The following is a 21715-nucleotide window of genomic DNA, read 5'->3' as shown; positions in this document are numbered from 1 at the left end:
AAAGCGTTCATCAAGAGGTTGGGTTCATACATTTTTAATACCTCGAGTGTTTGATCAGGTGGTGAGTAGGTTTTCAAGCAGTCATGTACGATTCAGCTCCTCCCACCTAAATTCCTGCAATCCTAAGTTCCCCATGCCTATTCCTGTCTATTGATGTCTTGATTTGAAGAATTAACAGCTGATTTGTTTTTTGTTTTCTACCAGCCAATAAATGATCAGTTGTGGCTAATTTCTTTCATGTAAAGAACAACAAAATGTCAGAATGCCAGTTTACACACCAGCTGTAGCATGATTTAAACTGTCACTTTATCCAGTTTTTTTTATAACAACTATGATGGTGAAAAAGACATTGTGATTTGAAGCAGGAGGCAGTCATGTTTCCACTGGTCAGCAGCTGAGAAAGCAGCCAGTTGACCAAAGTTTATGTGGGAAACCAAATCTGTCTAGCTGTAAAAATAAAAAAAGGAAACTCCCTGGCGTAAACTCAATAAATGTACGGCTAAGTTTAAATGTTGGAATCTGTTTTGCTCCATATGGCCCGTATGAATTGCGATGACTGTTCACACTAAACGGCTCTGATTTTTTTATGAAGAAATCACCACCACGAAGGGCAACAATGACCCTGATTTTGTTTGTTTATTCAGGTACAGTATGCCGGGGGTAATACATGAGTTAAAAATATTTTTTTTCTTCTTTTTGTAAGAACATTGAAAGTGGGAAATACAGCAGATCATAAAAAGGCACTGAATTACCTTTACATAAGAGATAAGTTTGGTTCTGAACAAAGTGTATAACAGAACTCCTCAGTAAAACGATGGGAGCCTCGGATTCTTCACTGTTTTTATTCTGTGCAGCTCAACCGGTTCTTTACCTTCCCTCCTAATGATCCAAATTTGAAAAGCTTAACAATGACAATAGAGAAGGTGCTTTATTATATAGTGAGTCATAAATTAGTGTAAGCACATACAGTAAAATACAGCTGCCGCTCATACATGGAATAGAAATATAGTTTCTTTTCCTAAACATACTCACTGTACTTCACCTCACAAAACGAAATACTTAATAGAATCACCGACTCATAACAGAAATACTAGTCTTAGCTGAATATAAAAAAGGTAAGTTGAATCACATGATCATTTCCCGACTGGTCAGAGTTTGATTATTGAGACAATCTTTCATTAAATAATGCTTTGAATTCTCTTTTCACATTGGCATGTATGTTTTTTTTTTATTATTATACTTTTATTTACAGCTTTACATTACAAACATCGACTTTTTCAGACTGATATATAAAAGTGAAAGACCTACACTGATGGCTTTTTTTTTTTCTTTTTACATGTGCTCTTCATAGTATGAAGTATTGTCTCCACTAACACTTTTCTCTGGTCAACTGAGCGCAGCGTGCTCAGACAACACTCACAGTATTTACTGAAGAATTTCATGGCATTTTTACGTTTCTTAACTTATTCTTCTCAAGGTTTTGTCTTTGTCACTGGTCCGGCTTCTTGCAGACCTCAAAGGATTCAACCTGCCACAACTTTGCTGTATTTCCTGAGAGAACTAACACAGAGAGCAGTCAGGAATCTGCAGCGCAGCACAGACCTCGTAGATGGGGATAAATCCTTGGGAGATACAGTTCCACACGGCTCCCTTGGCTTCTGTGCAGGATCTTTGTTTGGCAGTGGAGTGGCAAGCCTGCCAGACGTTCAAGCTTTGACAGACACACAAGAAATCTCTGCTTGGTTCTAATCGTTATCTCTAAAAACTTGACGCCAAGGCTTTGTTTGGAGCCAAAAGACGTCCTGACTTTTGTTGCGTGTGTGTGTATGTGTGTGTGTTTGTTAAGCTCAGGCTTCTCTAGAGCTTTTTTGTCTTTTGTTTTAAAATACATTCCTCCATTTGAGGAGGTAGGCTCTTATGTAAGTACGACCGCTTGCATGAGTGAAAAAATTTTTGCTCCGTTTTCTGTCGAACTTTAGAGAGGTCAGGGATTAAAGAACAAACAATACAGAGATAAAATTAGCCTAAATACTAAACATTCAGTACATCACAGTTTAGTAAGGATATAATTTTGTAAAGACACCGACTCTCTTTCAAGGCTGTATTTAGAGCCTAACGTGGAATACAACGAGAAACTAGAGATAACGCCACATACAAATGGAACAATGAAGAATATGTTTCGTTTAGCACCATGTTGTTAGAATAATACATCTGAATTACAAACCTCAAGGTTTCATTCTCAAGTTTAGCTAAAAGGTGTGGGAATACTTTCGTAAACATTGAATGTGTTAGCAGACTTTTGAACTGTTCATGTTTGAACAGTTCAAAAATAAAAACTGAATTGGCTAAAGCGCAGACCTTGGTAACTCTGTGCTGCTTCAGTGAACTTCTAAAAGCAAGTGATTTTCTCCCCGTTTTGTTAATTGGCTCGTCTGCTCTCCTTCTCACTGTGCTCCTCTCTACTTGTGGTCCTTTCAGAAAACTGAGAGACTTTTTTTTTCACAGGTTGAGCTGCTCCAGTACATCAGACTGCTGATTTTACACCGTCGTTCAGGTCAACCTTGACCCTACGATCCTCGCACTCACACTGGCGTGGTTCTGCGATTTACTCCATCCTTTAAATCGTTTGGGAAACAGTTATGAACCTGCAGGAATTCGGCACTTCCCTCGTGCTCGGGGCTGTATGTGTTCTCAGTTACGCTGTCCCTCGCGAGGGCATACATGGACAGCTCATCCAAGGGCCCGCTGGAAGACGTTGCCCCCTTCATGCCACCTACAGGCGAGTTCTCCCTAGAGGCCTCCGTAGAGTGCGAACTGGCGCGAGACGTCCTCCGGCGGTAGCGGAAGCTGGGTATCCTAGAGTATGGCGAAGAGGAGGACAGCGAGCGGATGAATTCGCGCCGCGCCTTCCAGCGGATCTCCTTGTTCTTCTCGATGTAGATGTTGATGACGAGGACGGCGACAGTTTCAGCCACAATGAAGGAGAGAGCGTCGAAGTAGAAGGACCAGCCATAGGAGTAGGTGTACTTCTTGTCGTCGTCCCGCTTGTCACCTGGATCCCCAGTGTTGCTTGAGATGTAGACAATGATACCGATGATATTGCTTAGGCCTGGTGAAAGGAAAGAAGGATAACTACTTCTTGGCATGAAAATCACCTGAACTTTTCTACCAGCAAAGATGAAACTTTTTATTTATCAACCAGTAAATGCAGGATTTTCATCACTTCAGGTACTCTAAATGACATTTATGATCATTGCACATGACTGAGATGTGTGGCTGTCTTTAAGTACCGCATGAGTCTATTAGTGCCACATCACTATTAAAGGAAGAAACTTTAATATTCCAGCCCAGATGATTGAAGCTCTTTGAGAGCAAGGCTGGCAGTGTGCATGTGTGTGTCATTCAGCTTACCTGCGGCTACAAAAAGAATGCCTGCACTGAGGAGTACATTATTTGTCTTGTTGTACGCTCGCCCCACACCGACACACAACCCGCCAAGCATCAGCAGGGTGGTGCTGAGGATGGGGAACACACTGAAGGCCCGAACAACACCTGTAGAGAGGCAGAAGAGGTGGAAATCGCTCCAGAATAAATCAGAATTCAATTAAATCATTAGGTAGCGTTTTTGGTTTATACCTACATTACAGTGTCTCGCAATATATTAGCATCAGAAACCCAGTCCATACAGTTCATATGTGTCTGATTTAATCAAAAATTGAGCACAACTGCAAACCTACCAAGACAAAGCCCCTCGCACGTACCAGGAGGTCAGGAAAAGACAGTATTAATCAGAGACGCAGCCGAGACACCAGTGGTTACTGCGGAGGAGCTGCAGAGATCCACAAGACAGGTGGGACAATCTGCCAGCACAAATGTTTGGTGCAGTGTCCACATATGAGGACGAGAGGCAAGAAGAAAGCCATTTGTGGCAAGACTCTAAGCTAACAGTTCACAAGCTCTTTCTATCCAGTCTGAAAGATCTGAAGCAGTTTTGCAAAGTAGAAAAGGCAAAATCTCTGCGTGTATAAATCTGGTGAAGACATACAGAAAAATACCTACAGACACTTTTGTTCATATAAAATAATGAAACATTTTTTTTTCCTCGGAATGTGAAAAGTTGACATAATGACGAATTCTTGAGTATTTTCTCCTCTTTTGCTAAATACAGTATTATATGCAGCAGAACAGTTTTTGAAGATAAAGAAAAAATAAAATCATTCTGTAACTTTAAAAGTCTCATCAATTCAATCCCACTCTGTCTCACTCCCACTTCCAGAGAACTCCCATTATCATTTATTTTCTGAATCCTTGTTGTGACAAAGCTTGGCTAATCAGCTGTGGGTTGCAATAAGAGTGCTCAATGACAATTACCACCAACAAAAAAATGAATCACCATTTTTCACATACAAGGTTGGATGGGCTTTATTCAGCTGTGTAGCCTTTTACTGAGCCCTTCTTTCATTTAGTTTGGCTAATGGACATAACCTGGACCGAGTCCAAAATCTGTTAAGTTCTCTTGTCTTTCTTTGTATTTAGTTAGATACTGTTTCTCCTTTCATTAAAAATAAGATCCTTTACAAACTGAGTGTTTAATGCATATGAATAATGTCTCCATGCGACAAACCCTCCAATACAAAGCTATAAGATAAAATAATAGGACGCTACTCTTCATATTTTATAAATGCATGAGATAATGTGTTTACAAGGTTTTTTTTTTGTCTTCATTACGTTCTTGATGGTTAGTTCTTGGTTTAGCTTTTTCGTCAAATCTATAATCCAGTAAAGAGTCATGTCTGAGATTTCCATCCTCTGATTTTAAATAGCATAATTAGAGTTTGAGTGATGGTTCTCTCTCTGACCAGCATTATCTTTTAATTAAACCACAAATAATACCCAATAATTAATAATTATAATAAACAACAGCAGAGTGTACATCATTTGGAAACTGATTATAGCATTTTGTGACTGACACCGTGATTATTTTAACTATAAACTTTAAAAAGTCCTGACAAGATACTGTGACATCAATGTGAAATTTCTTTTAAATAACAAGTTTTTTTTTGTTTGTTTGTTTGTCTTTTCGCAAAAAATCGATATCGAGAGTGATGAGATTCAACACTTTTCCCCACTCTGAACCAACTTTTTATTTAAAGGATTTGTTCGCTGACGGACCGTCTTTTAAAGTAACTAATTCAGTTACTAAACAAGAAGGCTGTCTTTGAGCTTGGACAAAGAACCAGGCGAAAAGAGATCTTGATGTTAGACTTAACGGTTGAATACAAATTGTATTATAGCGTGTAAGCAAGACTTGCTGGTGCTAATTGAGACACAACCAAAAACAAACTCTGTTTGATGTTTCCTTCTAAAGATTTACCTATTATTTTACTTCTTAGCAACAAAAAGGTGAAATAATTGAATAATCTTCAGCCGTTTGTCTTGTTACAGAAAATGTTCTCGTTTGGTTCCATGTGCTGCACTGGAGCTTTTTTTGGGAGGGGGAGGGCGGATTTAAATGGAGATAATGATAACCACTAATTATATGCAAAAGACAACAGACAACATGTTATTTTGGAGGACTTGTTTTCACAGCTGCTGATTTGGCAGCCAGCTGAAAGACCTGACCGACTGAGGATGCCTGGCCTGCCTGGTTTGTGTGTGAAAGTTGAGGTGAGCAATGGAAGAAAGTAAACACAAAAATGTATATTATCTGCAACCTTTAGGTAATTCCTAAATATTATAATCTAATCACCTGTTGACAGAATCCATATGGAAGCACATGAATGTAAAAGTGAAATTTGAATCATGACAGAGGATTCTGTCATCTGTCACTATTTTACCTCAAAGGAAAGGTTTTCTTCTTTTTCAGAGGTAGCAATTGTAAAATAAGGATAACTGTTGCAATCAATTTTAATTTAAGTATTATTTTGGGGGAAATTTTACCATTGTTACTGCCTCACATGGTTTAATATTTCCAAGCTGTCTTTGATTTTCTTTAGTTTAATTTCATTAAGATCAGAAAGCCTCTTAATAAACATGACAAAAAACATATCACATCCTATGAATTATCATCCTCTTGTGGTCCGCCTCTAAAATCAAATACTAGAATAATACAGACATGTGTGTATAATATTTGCCTTTAAAGGATGGACAGAGTCAATAACGCCTGATAAATAGGCTGAGTGGGCAACACTTACGCAGCAGATATTCAGAGCGGTCCGTGTCGTAGTCGTCGTCATCAGTAAGGTGGTTGATCCAGTAGCAGCTGCCTTGATTGATGCCTGCAGCACAAAAGAATCAGAATGAGTCTACATAACACTGACTGGTATATTCTGGTACTGCTGAAAAGGATAAATGCTTATTTTGCATCTTCAGAAGGGAAGTAAAAAAAAAAAAATGTGGTCACCACTGGATTCAGAATTCATTGTATTTGGGTATCAACTAGTATTTGGATAAAATGTGCCCACTAGAGTCAGAAGTTCCTTTACACACAAGCATTGAAGTATTTGTAACAGATACACATTGAAAATGGTCAACTATAAGTCTTTTCTCTTGCACAAGGACACACACACACACACAAAAACACAAAAAACAAGTTTGAGCTTTTTAAAATTCAACACGCTTGTGTATCCTACATTTTCTTGTGCATCTCTTTCTGTATTATATGTTGACACAAATGAAGCCCCTAAGTACCAAGGCCAGATAGAGATCTAAACTGGCATCTGTAAGTGTGTGTGTGTGTGTATAGCTGTATATGTGTGTGGAAAAACAAGCATGTATGTTGGAATGTGCTACTTTAACAAACAACACTTCTTCTGCCAAAGCCTGGCAATTGAACGCGATCAGTGACCCTTTTACCGCAACACTTTGAAGCCACTCTGGATGTGCCTTTGTTGCACATCTGTGCTGTGTGTGCAAAACAAAGAGGAATTAAGGTTTGAAGATAATCCATCGCTGATATGCCATAGGCTGTAGGCCATAGAAAATTAGCCAAATATGTGAAAATGAGGGGTGTTACACGCTTACTAATGCTAACATAGGATGCTCTTCCATATTTGCAAATCATGTATATACATACAGCTTTGTTTTTTTATCAGCTAAGCCATAGAATCTTCTGTCTTCTTATCTTTTGTGTCTGTTTTGTTTTGAAACCCTTTCTCGGTTAGTTTATTATTGTACATGTGTTAGAGCTAGGGTTAAACTTTTAGTATCTGCAGACATTTCAAGGTGTCGCAAACATATGGGCTGCATTTATTTTACCACAAGGTGACAAAGACCGATTCATTATAAATCATACAGTTTTAGAAATCAAAAACATTAAAACTATAAATTAGCTGATGTCACCAAGCAGATTCTCAAGAACATCTCAGGCTATTTCACACATTACTTATGTATTAGTGCAAACAATTGTTGTTTTTCGACTCTGTGGTGTAATTAAAGCCTATTAAATCTACCCGTATAAAAACCCTGTCTTTTGTGCTCATGTTTCCCTGCACTTAAATATATAATGATGCCGTTGCCATTCAGGATGAGGGTTTATTCAATAGTGAATCAGCTGAGCTTCCAGAAAGCTTTTCTTAGTTTAATTATTGTATCTAACAAAGACTTTCCCAAATCAAAGAACAATCCCCTTTTCATCTTTTGTGCTTTACCTGAGACCGCGGATGAAAGCTGTCCTACCACATAAATGCCAGCCTTCATTTACTGCAGTTTCAACAGATACCTGTCAGCTCAATTTTACAGGTGTCTGAAGGTAAACCGCAGAACTGTGATTGTCTGTGGCACAGCTTTTAAGGGCACAATGGCTTTCATTAACTAGGTCTGCTGCCTAATAAGGGACATCAAATTAATTAGTGTCAAATGAGTGGGCGGAAATGTAGCACAAGTTTCTGTGTCTAGTCACTGGTGGAAAAAAAGGGGCTCTGTACTAATTTTAAACCACAATGTGAGACTTTAGTAAAAAAAAAAACAAAAACAAAAAAACATCTTGCTCATGTGGACAGCTAACAAAAAACTAAAACACAAACACCTCTCTTGTGCTGATAATTGCTGTGCAAACACCAAATCATGCCACAGGGTGTGTAGCAGAAATAGTTCACATGTGTCGCTTTGTCCTCTCAGCACAATAAAACTTAAAAGTGATTTTACAAATTGTTTACAGCAGAGAAGACAAGATGTTACTACTAAGCCTGTTACTATGTTTATCACGCTTTTTTTTCCTGACCAGTTCCAACAACTGACTCCACCCACTCTTATGAGTTCAGCCAATCAGCACCAAGGAGTGTGAACAATGCTTCTGGACTCCTGGTTTGGCTCCATTACTTGCCAATAGCATGTGAAGTGGCTTTGCACCTGGCAGAGCTTGATGTTCAATTCTGATTTTATCTGAAATCCGAATTTCTTGTATGATCGTTCACATTACTTTTAATCTTTTTAGTGGTGGGACAGGGATGTTGCACAGACCCACTTCATTCAGAACTTCAGGATGTTAGAGCAACTTTTGCTATGTCAGCATCAGGACCACATTCAGAAATCTGACCCAAAGAAATCTGATGTGGGCCAGATCTGACTTCTTCCAAAAGTGTGGATAATAATAATATTACCCAGTCTGCTTACTTTCATCTTCAAAGCATTAATTTTGAATGTCCCTCCCTCAACTCCTGTACAGCCTCTGTCGTTGTCCGTTACCTCATCGCCTCTCCTGCCGAGTAATGCTCTCTTCTTTGGTCCCCCTCACAAATCCCTCCATAATCCTCCACATCATCTAGATTTTAGTCACATGCATCACCACCACTAATACGGCTTTAACACATCACCCCAGTTCTACAGCCATTGCACTAGCTTGCAGATGAACTCATAGTGGAATTCAAAATCCTCCTGCAAACATATAAGGCCATCCACAGACTCACCCATCATTATTTTCCAGTTCTTCTGCACAATACTACTTCCTCCTGCTCCCTCAGGGCGTCATCCTTCATCCACCTCATTGTGCTCTGTGCCTGCCTTGACACCAGGGGGAGCAGAGCTTTCAGCCGCTAAATTCCCTGACTTTGGATTTCACTCCCACTGGACATCTGAATCTCCTTCTGATCACATCTACATTCAAAACTCACCTATTCAAAATAGTACACTCTACAATGTTCCATTTTATTCTGTGTAATTTTTTAATTCAATTGTTATTCAGTGTATTCTATTAATATATTGTTGCTATTTATAGATTGGATTTTAAAAATCGCATTGCATTAATATTGGTAAGACAATCTGTGCATCTTTGATACACTCTATCTCTTTAAAGTGTAAGTTTATTTTGTCTCTATGTGCTTGTGTGATGTCAGGAGAACACAGTGACTCTCAAAAGTGTAAACATCCATGATAAAATGTCAGGATTTTGTTGTGCAAAAAAAAAAAAAAAAAAAAAAAAAAAAAAAAAAAAACCCCATTGCAAAATTTTAAACATGTTTTTTAATACTTTGCACCTTCTGAATCGATATCAAACTTCTTTTGCATACACCTGCCATGAGTTATAGAGAAGCTAATTAAACTTAAATACATTTCAACTGTCCTTGACTTTCCACATTTGTATCATTCAACTGAAGTCACTGTTTTCAAATATGTTACAAATGATCAAAATGATCTCATTGGTCAAAGGTGTCAGTCAGAAGAAGGGTTTTTAAAAAAGCAAAGCATTGGAAAAAATATGAGACAAAAGGAAGTGGACAATAAAAATGAGTTGAATTTGTTGATGAAAAGGTGAAAATCGAACTGGTCAGGTACTTCCTTCAGCTGCACTAAAGGACCTGCAGGGATTTCCCACAAGAACTGGTTTGGTTCCTGTTCTGATAAAAATCGTCTTCCTATGTCCTAATTGATGGCTCAGAGACAGAATTATTTTCTTCCAAAGAAAATATTCAGGAGCTTCCAAAATTTTGTAAGTTATATATGGCCTGATAAAATCACAAGTTGTGTAACATAAAGTGAGCATATAATGTCAAGTGTACATGTGGAATGTCAACAAACTCCATGCAAAGAAGACTGAACACAGAAACTGAATCAAATGGTGCTTCTGACATTTTTTGTGAACTATCTATGATAAATCCCCAGAGATAATATGTAGACAGGGAAACGTTTTTGAAATTATTCATCATGTGCTTTAACAAAAGAGAATGGGAGGCAATGAAATAGCAAAAACACAGAAAACAAAACAACAAAAAATATTTATATGTATTGGAATCCACGGTAAATAGGGTTTCTGTGAGCATTCAAGCGACGCAAATTAGCAAGAGAGAGAGTGAGAGTGAGAGTGAGGGAGAATGCAATCACAATAAAAGCTATTATGCAATCAGGGTCAAAGGGCGACACAGGAAATATTTATAAGCTAACCAGCAAATAAAAAGTCTGCTTTGGGAAGGGAAAAGTGCAAGAGTAACAAACTGGAAATTAATTATGCACGCTTAACGTATCAAAAGAAATAATGGGTTCTCTGGCTCTGACTGCAGTTTAGGAGCCCCATACTGAGCATCTCCTTCTCTCCTCCATAGCAACCACTGTGAGTCTTTAATAAGCTCATTTACATAAATAGCCTCCAAGGATGCTTTTTGACATTTTCATTGTATTCTGATACCCATTAAATAAGCGATAGCATTTCCACGAACATCACCTCTAAACAGAACTGTCAACACAAATGTGGGAGACAACAAACAAGAATGTCCACTTGTAGGCACACGTGTGGATTTAAGTGTACAATTGCTGTGGCAGTAATAGAGCAGCAGACCACAGGAGAAAAGCAAAGAGCTATTATTTTAAAAAAAAGAAAGAAAGTTCAACCATTTGCAAACACATGCTTAAGGGAAAATTGTTATAAGCATATTGATAGATGAGGGTGCTCAAACCTACCTCTGTACATTTCTTTGTTTCTAATGACCTGCTTCAATATGTCTGGGGTCACAGCTAACAGTTTGGACCTGGGGTACATCTGTGCATCGTGGTGTGAATACAGTGACCCACTCTCACACACACTTTAAATGCCTTGGTAAAATCAGTACGACCTACTACTATGAAATAACCAGATGAGCAGCACTCCAAAATATTCAAAGGTCAGGGCAAAGTAAACTAAACACACAATCAGTCCCAAAAAAAGAGACATCTGTGATAAACGAGCTTAATCAGTGACAAGCAGACAACAATAACAACATTCTATAAAATTTAAGCTCATATGATTACATAAAATCACAAAAGTCAAAGAAAATAGTTCAACACAAATTCCTCACTATGTCTTTTAAAGTTTGTCAGAGATCTGTAACCAGCTGATGAGAGCATGTTGCTGAAACATGTCCTGTTTTTGCCCTTTGAATATTTTTGGGGTGCTGGTTATTCATATTTTTTGTAGTTGTTAAGAACCAGGCACCCATTTCCTCTTTTGTTACATTGGAGTTGTGCTCACTACCTTCCCCCTCTTAAAACAATGCATGCATTTGAAGTTCTTAAGGAGACAGATATCATCGGGACATAGCAGAATGCTTTAAAGGTTCCAGCCAACATCTGCCTTCCAATAATACATTGCAAGTCTTCAAGAAATATTCACTAACTTATTTCTTCCTACAGCAGAACAGTTGTGTCTCTGTTTCAATTATGTTAGAGGGACAGATCTGAAAAACATTCCCTCAGTTTCCAGAACACATCAGCTTTGGGTGGACTTGGAAAACAAAGAGTAATCAGATCCACCAAGAGGTTAACTCAACAAGAAGTTACCAAACTTTTTATACACAAAGGGAATCAAATATGCACACACACACACACGAGGACAAAGAAAATACGATTTTTCTTCATCGTATCTTCCATGTTCTGGCAGTGAAGAAGCTAACTAGCATAGCATTAGCACACAGCTAAGTATCACACTGAGACATTTCCTGAGCTCCAGTTTTACATGTTACAACTGTGATTCATTTCAAGATTTAAGATCTTCATGGTTATTTCACTAAGTGATGTTAGGTGCACTTAAGAAAAATGGTCTCGTATGTAAGAACATATGTAGACACACAGGACAATGGATCTTGGGCTAAAGGACGACAACTGAATGTCTCCTGTGGTATCGTCTCCGTCCTTGAGGGAGAGGATTGATGAATCAGATTGAGGAGCGATGGTTAGCATGCAACGCATGCAGGATCACACGTTTGAGAATTCGTTTAGGAAATCTGTTGTTGTTTTCTACCAAGACGTTCACTGCAACTTTAAATCTTGGATAAAGAATGTTACTTTGTAGACAACAGTGTTCATTATATTTACCATATCTGATGTTATCTTTGTTGCTTTACTGTCTAGTGAATGTCCAAAGGCACATAAGAGCATGTGTGCATAGTCTTATGGCTGAGAGGCATTACTGCATGGGCTGAAAAGCTTTTGAAAGGTGATACTACAAAGACATTTTCTGGCTCTCTCTAATCAACCGCCTGGATCTCATGTGTAATTAGGGTGTTAATCATTCTGTCGTGATTTAAAGTTAGAAAAATAAAAGGAGAATTCAGATTGTACTCACTTTAGGCTACGCTTTAAAAACAGCCTGTTTTATATATGAAGTGCACTGCAAAAGAATTCACACCCTTTCAATATTTTCACATTTTGTGACAATGCAACCACATCCTTCTTGCAGCAGTAATTAGACTCTCAGGTTGGAAGAAATGTAAATTAACCACGCACTTATTTAATTGTATTTAGAGAACTTGTCGACAAAATTTGATCCAAGAATGAATGAAAGATGGTAAAAACTACATGTCTTGATCTGATTCCATTTCCTTTATTTTAATTTTCTATTACATTTTTAATTAACAGCTCCACAACATAGAAATTGTGACTTGCTAGAGACAAAACATTCAAAATACAGTTTCTCCTACAAATAAAGTATCCTGTTAATAACAAGAGATACACAGGGTAGATATCCTCACAAATAATTGCAGTGGGCCTAATAGAAGTTTTGAGCAAATAGTTTGTAATTAATCCCACACACAGTCCAGAAGGACAGCTCTGCTCCTGTGAAAATCTGAACTCTGTCATCGCTTTCAAAAAAACTTTCCCACCTAAAAAGGCAAATGTTTTTTGTGTTTTTTTTACATGACATTTTCTTTGTCAGCCACTGTAATTTTCAAGTAAAGAGATCATGAAAAACAGTTTATCAAATACAGCTTGCTTTAAACATATTGCCTCAAATCGTTTTCTACTAGAGACCATTGTTACAGAAATAATTGATTGTTTGGAAGCATTGCAAGACCACATTAATATAATATTTGCATACACTTTATGAGACGTGGTGTGGGATTTCCGCGTATCCTTTAGGCTTATGGTAGATTGTTTATAGGACTCCTCTCCTCATTGCTTTCTTTGAACAGTAGCTGATAAATAGATGTCTTGTCCTGACCTGCTGTGGATCAGTTCCTTCTACAAAATTGCCAAGAACAAATTGACTCTAAATAATCCTCAAGGTAGATGACTGGTTGACTACAGGGTTTCTTGGAGTCCGGTAACGGCATTAAGCTCGATGCTTTGACTTCCTCATTTCAACACTTCAGTGGCTTTGCAGATAGATTAATGACCAAACCAATCAAAATTGACATTTATATTGTGCATTACCAGAAGCCTTTAGTCGGTGATGAACATGTATTACTTCTACACGGCTTAATAACAAACACAAGCAGAGTTTCAGCTGCAGTTCTACTTTAATCCCTATTACTCCTGGACCTCCAGCAGAGATGAGAGCACTCAAAGCTTTACAATAAGTTAAATGATTAAGTCTTTGCAAAGCTAAAGGGCTTAATGTCCAAAGCAGGCATGTTCCCACAACTTTCAATGATTCACCAACACATGAATTAATTTGTTGTGGAAGCGGGGAAAACCGGTGCAGCAAACAAACTGCTCCAATATTTTCTTCTTCTTCTCTCTGTCATTCAGTCCAAGTGAGGATGAGAGAAAAGCAATTTTGGCAAAGACATCAGTGATTCAGCGTTGATATGACTGACAGTCGGTTAATTAAATTGTCACCAGGCTGCAATTTCTTCAAACACAGCTTGAGTTCGACTGTGCATGTGTATCCAAGTTGTTGGGAGAAAACTGAGATTTTACGCCACATGTAAGCTGTTGTGAGTTCTGTTATGCACAGTCAGTTAAAAATGCACACAAGCAATTGATTCTCAGTGTTATATATATTTATGAGAAAATTACTTGGAGCCGTGTAAGTATTTGTATGTATGTCAGGATTTTCCTACTTAATTGGATGTTCTATGTTGTCTGATTAGTCATTTCCAGCTGCTTTTATTTTGTTTAATTCTTGTTTTTTAGGGATTTTGCACTTGTTTGAAATGTTTTATGGATGATTTGCATTTATCCTGATTGAATAGCAAAGATTGCTCTGGGTTTCAAATCATCTTAAAAATCAAAAATCTTAACTTTGCTGTGCTGATATTTGCATCTGAATTATATATTTGCAATGGGTTTAAGGCAATAAAAAACCCAAATTTAATTCAATTAGTGCATGGGAAACACAATAAATTACACAGAAGAAAAATTGGCTGCTTTGACTCAGTTTTTCCTCCTACAAAACATAAAAAAACTAATAAAACCACTCTTAGGATTTAGGAAGACATAAGGTCATCCTCAGCTTTTTGTTTATGTCTCACAAGGAGGAAAACAGGGTGAAAGATCTGCCCCAACCGTGTTAATAAATAACAAAAGAAATGATCTAGTTTCTCTTGGGTTCACTAATTAACACTGCACTTCCTAAGGTCCAAATGTCAAAATCACAAGCAACTTTGGAACTTTAGTTAGACATTTATATTGCACATTTAAAGCATAATTTCTGAAAAGACAGTATTTTTTGGTTTCAAATAGAAAGCAATGTAGGGCTGGGTTATAGAAGTGTCAATTTGGTTTATGGAAAAGATTGACCAATCCAGCATCGGTTTAATAGCCCACCTAGTGACATCATAGCTTCAGTTAATCCGCAGCATTGGAGTTAAACGAAGGGGAGACATGTGACGTCATTGAAAAATAAAAATAAAAATCTGTGACCTCCAAATCTCTGTTTAAAAGCAGGTTGAAAAATGTAACGGATGTATTTATACGTGCTTACATGCAACGTATCAAATGCAAAGCTTTGTTTTCAGGATTTTAAATCACAGTAACTCTAATTTTCACTTTACACAGTATGTGGATGTAGTGTGGACTGAGCAGCTCGCATTAAAAAAAAGCAGCTTTATGAAGGACAGAAAAAGAAAGAATTGAAAGAATTGTTATTTGAATAAATAAATAACTGAAACTTTTGAACATTTGAAATCTAGTCATTTCCTCACTTAAAGTGTTGATTGTGGTTTACATTTTAAAATATTTACCCCAGTCACAGTGACAACATTTTAACTTAATCTCTAAGACAGAAAACAATAAGCTGTATTTACTTAACTTTGGTTCAATATATATATATATATTATGTTAAGTAATAACATAAATAAAGTACCAAAGTCTCAAGTTGCACTGTCTAACACCCAATCAAACTTGGGCATTACTTTGCATGTTGAAAGGCCTAATAATTAAAAGTTTGCTTAACATTTATTTGAAAGACAAATTTTGAAAAGCATTTTCATTTTCTCTTCTAGCTCCGGTGGCTTCAGAAAGCTGGAAACACAAAAGAAAGTGGCGAAGCAGGAAATGATTATTAGAATGTAGAAGTTGAACCTTTGTGGAGATGAAGAAAGAAGAAGCACATCAGAGGACGTGAGGATGAAGAGACCAAGGTGGAAGTTAATGCCTGCTGGCTAATTAGACACCCACACACCCCCCCCACACACACACACACGTTACTTTTTGATAGCTACACTTTAATTACAGATACGTGGAACATGGTGAAACGGCAAAGTGACCTTCAACCTCCTCCTGCCCCCGACACAATCGAATATAATTGAGTGCCTTCTCTCAAAGACGTACATATCCACCAAAAGCCCCCCGAGAAAAACAGCTGCCTCATGGCTCACAGCAATCCATCGCCAGCTGAGGCGTTTGCTTTAAATACGATGCAGCTAATTAGACAGTCAAATTGGTTCATTCATATTTTTACACTGGGTGAAGTTTCTGGGTGCTAGCCTCACTGTATTTAATCTGTGAACTGCATATGAATGGAGTGCTGACCTCATACTGGAGAGACCATGTTTTTCTGATTTAACTTGAAAAAGAGGCGAGGTATGAGAGCATGGTGCCCTGTAAGCGCAGCTATTTGTTTATTGGAAAGGAATAAAGGCTGAGTGGTGCTGAACAGCTGCTGCATGTCTTCTGACAATGCGTTGTCACCGAGAGACGTGTTGATGTCTTAAAATGTTCTGTAAAACAGGCCGATGTTTCACCCGGTAGCTGTGAAACCCTCAATAACTGTTTGTCATTATGACTGCAGGGTTGTGTGTGTTGGTGGTGGTGGTGGTGGTCGTAGCGGTGGTGGGGGAGTCTTCATCGCTTGTCTTTTCCTCTACACTTATGAGTCTCCATGACAACTGAGCCACTTCGCAGCCGCTCGGAGTTTTTGGCAAAAGACACAGAAGTGAAACTATCTTATCACAACAGACCAGGATGTTCGTCGCATCCGTCCACCTTCACCACAGGACAAGCGCGGCAGAGTTTCATGGCTTGACAATGACTGTGTGTCTCTCTCTCTCTCTGTGTGGGCTGGGATGAAACAGGGGGAAAAGTGAGACTTGGAAATAACAAAGGGAAAAAAGCCACTGTTCCAACACCGAGAGACTTTCCACTGGCAGTACAACAGTATTCAGTCCTAAATAAAAATACACTACTTGGAGCAAACACCAAAACATATCAGATTACTTTGATTGGTAGCATATTCCATATTCTATGGCCCTGCCCTGCTCCTCAGTTTTAATTACCCAGTGCGGGGGGGAGGAGAGGGGCATCCTCAGGAGCTCGGTGTATCCGAGCAGCCGGGGCAAATGGACCTGGAATACACCTGCCCCCATCTCGATTGGATTAGTCATTCAGACAGTTCTCTACAACAAAATTACAACCATCTAGCTCGGTTGCTTTATTCATCTGGCCCACGATTACGGGCAGGGTGGATATGGTCGTTCATCTGATGATGTCCCTGTGTTGTTGGGGAATCCCTTTTACTCTTTTGGACTGGGGCAGCAGGGAGATTGCTCCGGGTGTCACTTAACTCGATTCTGTCAAGCAAAGTGGTTTGAGACCACCTAGGTCTTGTTCACAGATGGTGAGTGAATTTCATATCGTGGAAATCTAGGGGGTACATATGGGTGTTACCACAGGTGGTTGCCCTGGTTGTGATGCTATGGCCTTATTAGAAACAAGAATCTGTGTTTGGTTAGGTGATTTCATTGTGTGGAAGTTCTGGGTGAGTAGGGAGGGTAACATTAACCTTTGGGGATCTGGTCAGTCTTGACCCATTTCTGTGGTCTCTGCTGCCTATTGGGTCAGGACCTGCCCCTCATTGCTGTGGGTTTTGTTTGCATCCATGACCATGTTCCTTGATTTTACATGGTGCTTCCATTCCCAACGCCAATTGACTCTACCTACAGTTTAATTACAGACAACTTTTACCCAAATTTATGAGCAAGCTTACATGCAAACACATGCAGACACATCATTTCTGCTTGTGGGGCTGTTTGTACAGTAAGCGCATTTAGTTATTTCGATCTTGTTTGTTATAATGTATATCTCATATCATCATGATCGTCATCATTATTAGATTATGAAATGTAAGTACTGCTACTTTGTCTCTTTCCCTCGTTTCCTTCCTTTCTCTCTGTCCTTCCTTCATCTCTTTATATTCATCCTGGTCGTCCTGCCTGTTTCCTAAAGGATTCCAATATGTCGTGACATTAGTTCAATAAACTATGCAACGAGGGGGCAATCTCGTTTTCCCTTTATTTGTACAGCAATCCTACCTATGACACTGCAATGCAATCACATCCGCCGATCATGCTTATCTAATGTCAGCAAGATGCAAAAGAAAGGAAAGAGAAATTCACAATCACAAATATTCTATAAAGAATGGATGTATTTAATTGTTACTGCCGAATAGTGCGCCTTTGTCTGGAGCATATGTTGTGTTTAGGACTGACTCCACCTCCTGTACATATTTCACTGATCTGCGTTTATGAGCAAGCAGAATTTTTGAAAAAGCAATATTTAAACTAACAACTTCCTTCAAAATATAACATTTATAACAAATTATATGGCGTTTATATATCTTCATTTTGAGGGAATAGTCATAAGAATCGAAAACCGAGTAAAAAGAAAATTCCACTTTCTTCCTGCCTGCTTACTTAATACAATTCCTACAAATTTCTGCCTCATGACAAACGTCTGTGTCGCGAACAAATCCATCCAGTCACAGCGATTCTCTCATTGATAGCTGAGGCAAGAAGTCAAGGGGTGGTCGGAAGAAAGATTGGTCAATGAGAGTCTGTCTGCTTCTGGGGAAAGACGTCACTGCCAGCGCACCTCCGGAACACCAATCCGTTATATTTCCCCCAGAAAAGGGAAGCGAAACCCTAAGAGAATCAAATGTTTATCGGATGTTCCATCTCAATTTTTTATCTTTATTTTTTCAATAAATCTATTAGTTTTTGCTCTTTTTGTTCGGACATGACGTGAACTCAGAGTCATCTATTTTTAAGTCATCGGGCATGTTTCCATAGCGATTTCATAGATGTTGCCAAGCAACGCAGCATTGAATACAATAAAGACATGAATGAAAGTAGACTAATAGCGCGCACATTTCCTGGCAGCGAGAGTGAATGGGCTCAGACGCGCAGGCTTGGCACGGCATTCTTTCGTAAGGATTCATGTGTGGGATTCATGCGGTGTAACAGTTGGCGCACAGGTATACTCAGTCTTGTTCAGCCTAAAATGCCTATTCTTCCCCCTGTGCATCTCTAACATCTTGCATAAATCCCTTAAAAGTTTTTTTCCACAGTTATAAGGTTGTTCAGCTGTGGAGTTATCCCTATTAAGAGGCATTTGACGTGCGTAAAAGGAGCGCGTCCTTTGTGCGCACCGGGAAAGAAAAAAAAAAAAGCAACCCTAAAACAAAAACTATTTCTTATATGACAGAAAAAAAAAATCCTGTTGACTGGAGAAAAAGTACAGATCTATTAAAGTTTGAGGGGAGCTTACCTTCAATACAACAGATTCTCCACAGTCCTGAGTGGGTGAGATCGCCTTTCTTAGTTTTGATCTCGTCTGTGGTGGCGTTGGTGCCATTACAGATGTATGCCCGTGAATAGAGCCAGTAGTCCGTGCCAATAGCGATGGTCATCAGGCTGAAGGCGGCGAAAGCCCCTGCCGTGGCCAGGAGCGTTTGAACCCCGCGGTCGCACAAACCCATGGCGCTTCATACTAGTCCGCACACCCCCTGGTCCAGCAGCATGCACGCACCAGGGCGCGTCAGGGCGAGGGTCTTCTGGTCATACTTGTGTTTAAAAGTGAAAGAGACCAATACAACAGATTATCCACAGTCCTGAGTGGGTGAGCCACTGTTCGTAATGCTCAGCTGACGTTCAGCTTGCAGAAAGGACACTGGTGGTGTCCACTAGTGAAGCCCCATTTGAAGCACAGAGGAGAGATTGACAGCAACATCAAAACACTTCCAACCTCATCAGCACTTGATTAGATTGTTTTCTTCTCCTCAGTCATGGTCTTAGAGCACTTTTTTTCTGCTCCAACACAGACTGCGTCTCTGTTAAAAACCCAACTGAACGAGCGCGACGTCAAAAGACTCTTTAGTGAGACCCCACCCTCATCAAATCTAACCAATGAAGGAGACGTGCGATTAAATGAGTAAAATGAGAACTCGGTTCTGCATTTAAATTTACTGTCACAGCCTGTGCCCAATTAAAAATGTTGCCGATTCTATGAGGAAATGTAAATATCCAAACAAAGCCAGTGGCACGTGAGACGTCTCCACGTTCCGCAATGAACTCACATGTCATGAATATTACCAAACTCGGAGTTACCGCTGTCACAGGGAGGAGAGAATGGCATCCCGTGACACAACGATCCCTGTGGTGCACAACAGCCCAACAACAGAACAGACTGTCTCGAACCAATTAGATGTTCAGCCGGTGTTCCTGTACTGAACAGGAATCATCGGGGTTCACCGGGTTCATTAGGAAGCAAAAGTTGAAGGCTACAAATATTCCATAAGTATCCATGCACAACAAACCTCTCGACATTTTGTCAAATTAGAATCAGGAACCTCCAATCTATCGTATCGTGGGATTTAAATCACAAACTGATTCCATTTTTTTTCTAATCTAGAGAAAATGCACATCTAGAAACTGATATTGTTTCCCATTGTTCTCTTCCTATAACCTCTACCTGAGTCAGATTGGATGGATAGTATCTTTAGATGTTGATTTACATCTGGACTGGACTGGGCCATTCCTACACATGTAAATACTTTAATCTGAACCATTCAATTATTGGTCTAAGAGTTACTATATTTTGCAGCTTCTAACAGATTATCTGCAGGGTTTTCCTGTTGACCCTCAACACTGTCAATGCTGAAGAAAATGTCCACAGCATGATGCTGCCTCCACCATGTTTTACCATGTAGTGGGTTCAGACTGGTTGGTAGTGTTGACAATATTTTGTGTATTGACTGGATTCAGATTTTGTTTTCACAGCTTTACTGTATCCACATGGTTTGTGGCACAGTCACAAATATTTCATCTTAGAGATGACGAAGACAAATAATTAAGTGTCTCTGATGATTAGAATATTGTCAGAAAGTTGAATATACTAATGGTGTCACACTGTGTCAGCTATTTAGCTGAAAACACCTGCCAAGATTTCCTGAGCCTCTAAATGGTCTCTCACTGCAACAAAGTTATGGGAAAGACTGCTGACTTAACACATGTCAAGCAAAATCTATTCAGTGGTTTGAAGGATCTTCACAAGGAGTGGACTGACTCACAGACGAATGCTGATTCTGGGACAACGTCACAATTGTCTTACCTGGGAGAAGGAGAGAAGAAACTGAACTGCATGCTCAGTAGGTCAAATTTCTTATTTCAGATGTGATTAAAGTTTGTATTTCATTTGGAAATCGGTGTCACAGAGTTCAGATGAAGAGTGAAGAAGCACAGAATCCATACTGCTTGAAGTCCAGCGTGAAGTTTTTACAGCCAGTGATGATTTGGTGTTCCATGTCGTCTTCTGGTGTTGGTCCTCTGTGTTTTCTGATATGCAAAGTACACATCTACCTAAATATCTGAGAGCAGCTTCAGTGACCATGGTGCTACTCCACTTGGTTGGCCAGCAAAGTGGCCTGACCATGGGGTATTGTTAAGAGGAAGAAGACACCAGACTCAACAATGCAGATGAACTAAAGGCAGCAGTCAAAGCAACATTGTTACATCTCAGCAGTGACACAGGCAGATATTCTACATCTCACTATATTGATGAAACAATTGAAGAAAAAGAAGGACCAACCAGGCACCGAGTGCATAGAAATGAGCAGATTATTCAGAAGATATTTATCTTTAAAATCATTTTTTTTAAATTAAAGTTAACTAAAGTTAGACTAACTAAGGCATCTTTTTCAAAAAGGTAAGAACATATAGGTTTTAGTTTCAAATTGTGCACAATATGTAGTTACAAATGTGACATGTGTTTTTAGAACAAAATTGAAAACAAATTACAATTTTTCTCTCCA

General features: G+C 39.0%; 1 protein-coding gene across 1 annotated transcript; it reads right to left on the bottom strand.

Annotated features, from left to right (window-relative positions):
- Positions 1–617: 617 nt before the first annotated feature.
- Positions 618–19981, bottom strand: LOC106937703 (voltage-dependent calcium channel gamma-4 subunit-like). Its single transcript, XM_015019340.1, has 4 exons — positions 19174–19981; positions 6195–6278; positions 3412–3552; positions 618–3109 (listed from the first exon to the last, which is right to left on the bottom strand). Exons 1-4 carry the CDS (start codon positions 19382–19384, stop codon positions 2583–2585), a joined length of 963 nt encoding a protein of 320 aa, XP_014874826.1. The 5' UTR covers positions 19385–19981; the 3' UTR covers positions 618–2582.
- Between the last annotated feature and the right edge of the window lie 1734 nt (positions 19982–21715).

This window comes from Poecilia latipinna, unplaced genomic scaffold (assembly GCF_001443285.1).
Source record: "Poecilia latipinna isolate Pla-1442-1.1 unplaced genomic scaffold, P_latipinna-1.0 Scaffold2415, whole genome shotgun sequence".
NCBI classification, from domain to species: domain Eukaryota; kingdom Metazoa; phylum Chordata; class Actinopteri; order Cyprinodontiformes; family Poeciliidae; genus Poecilia; species Poecilia latipinna.
The sequence above is the reverse complement of the archived record's forward strand: the minus strand, read 5'-3'. Positions and strand labels throughout refer to the sequence as shown.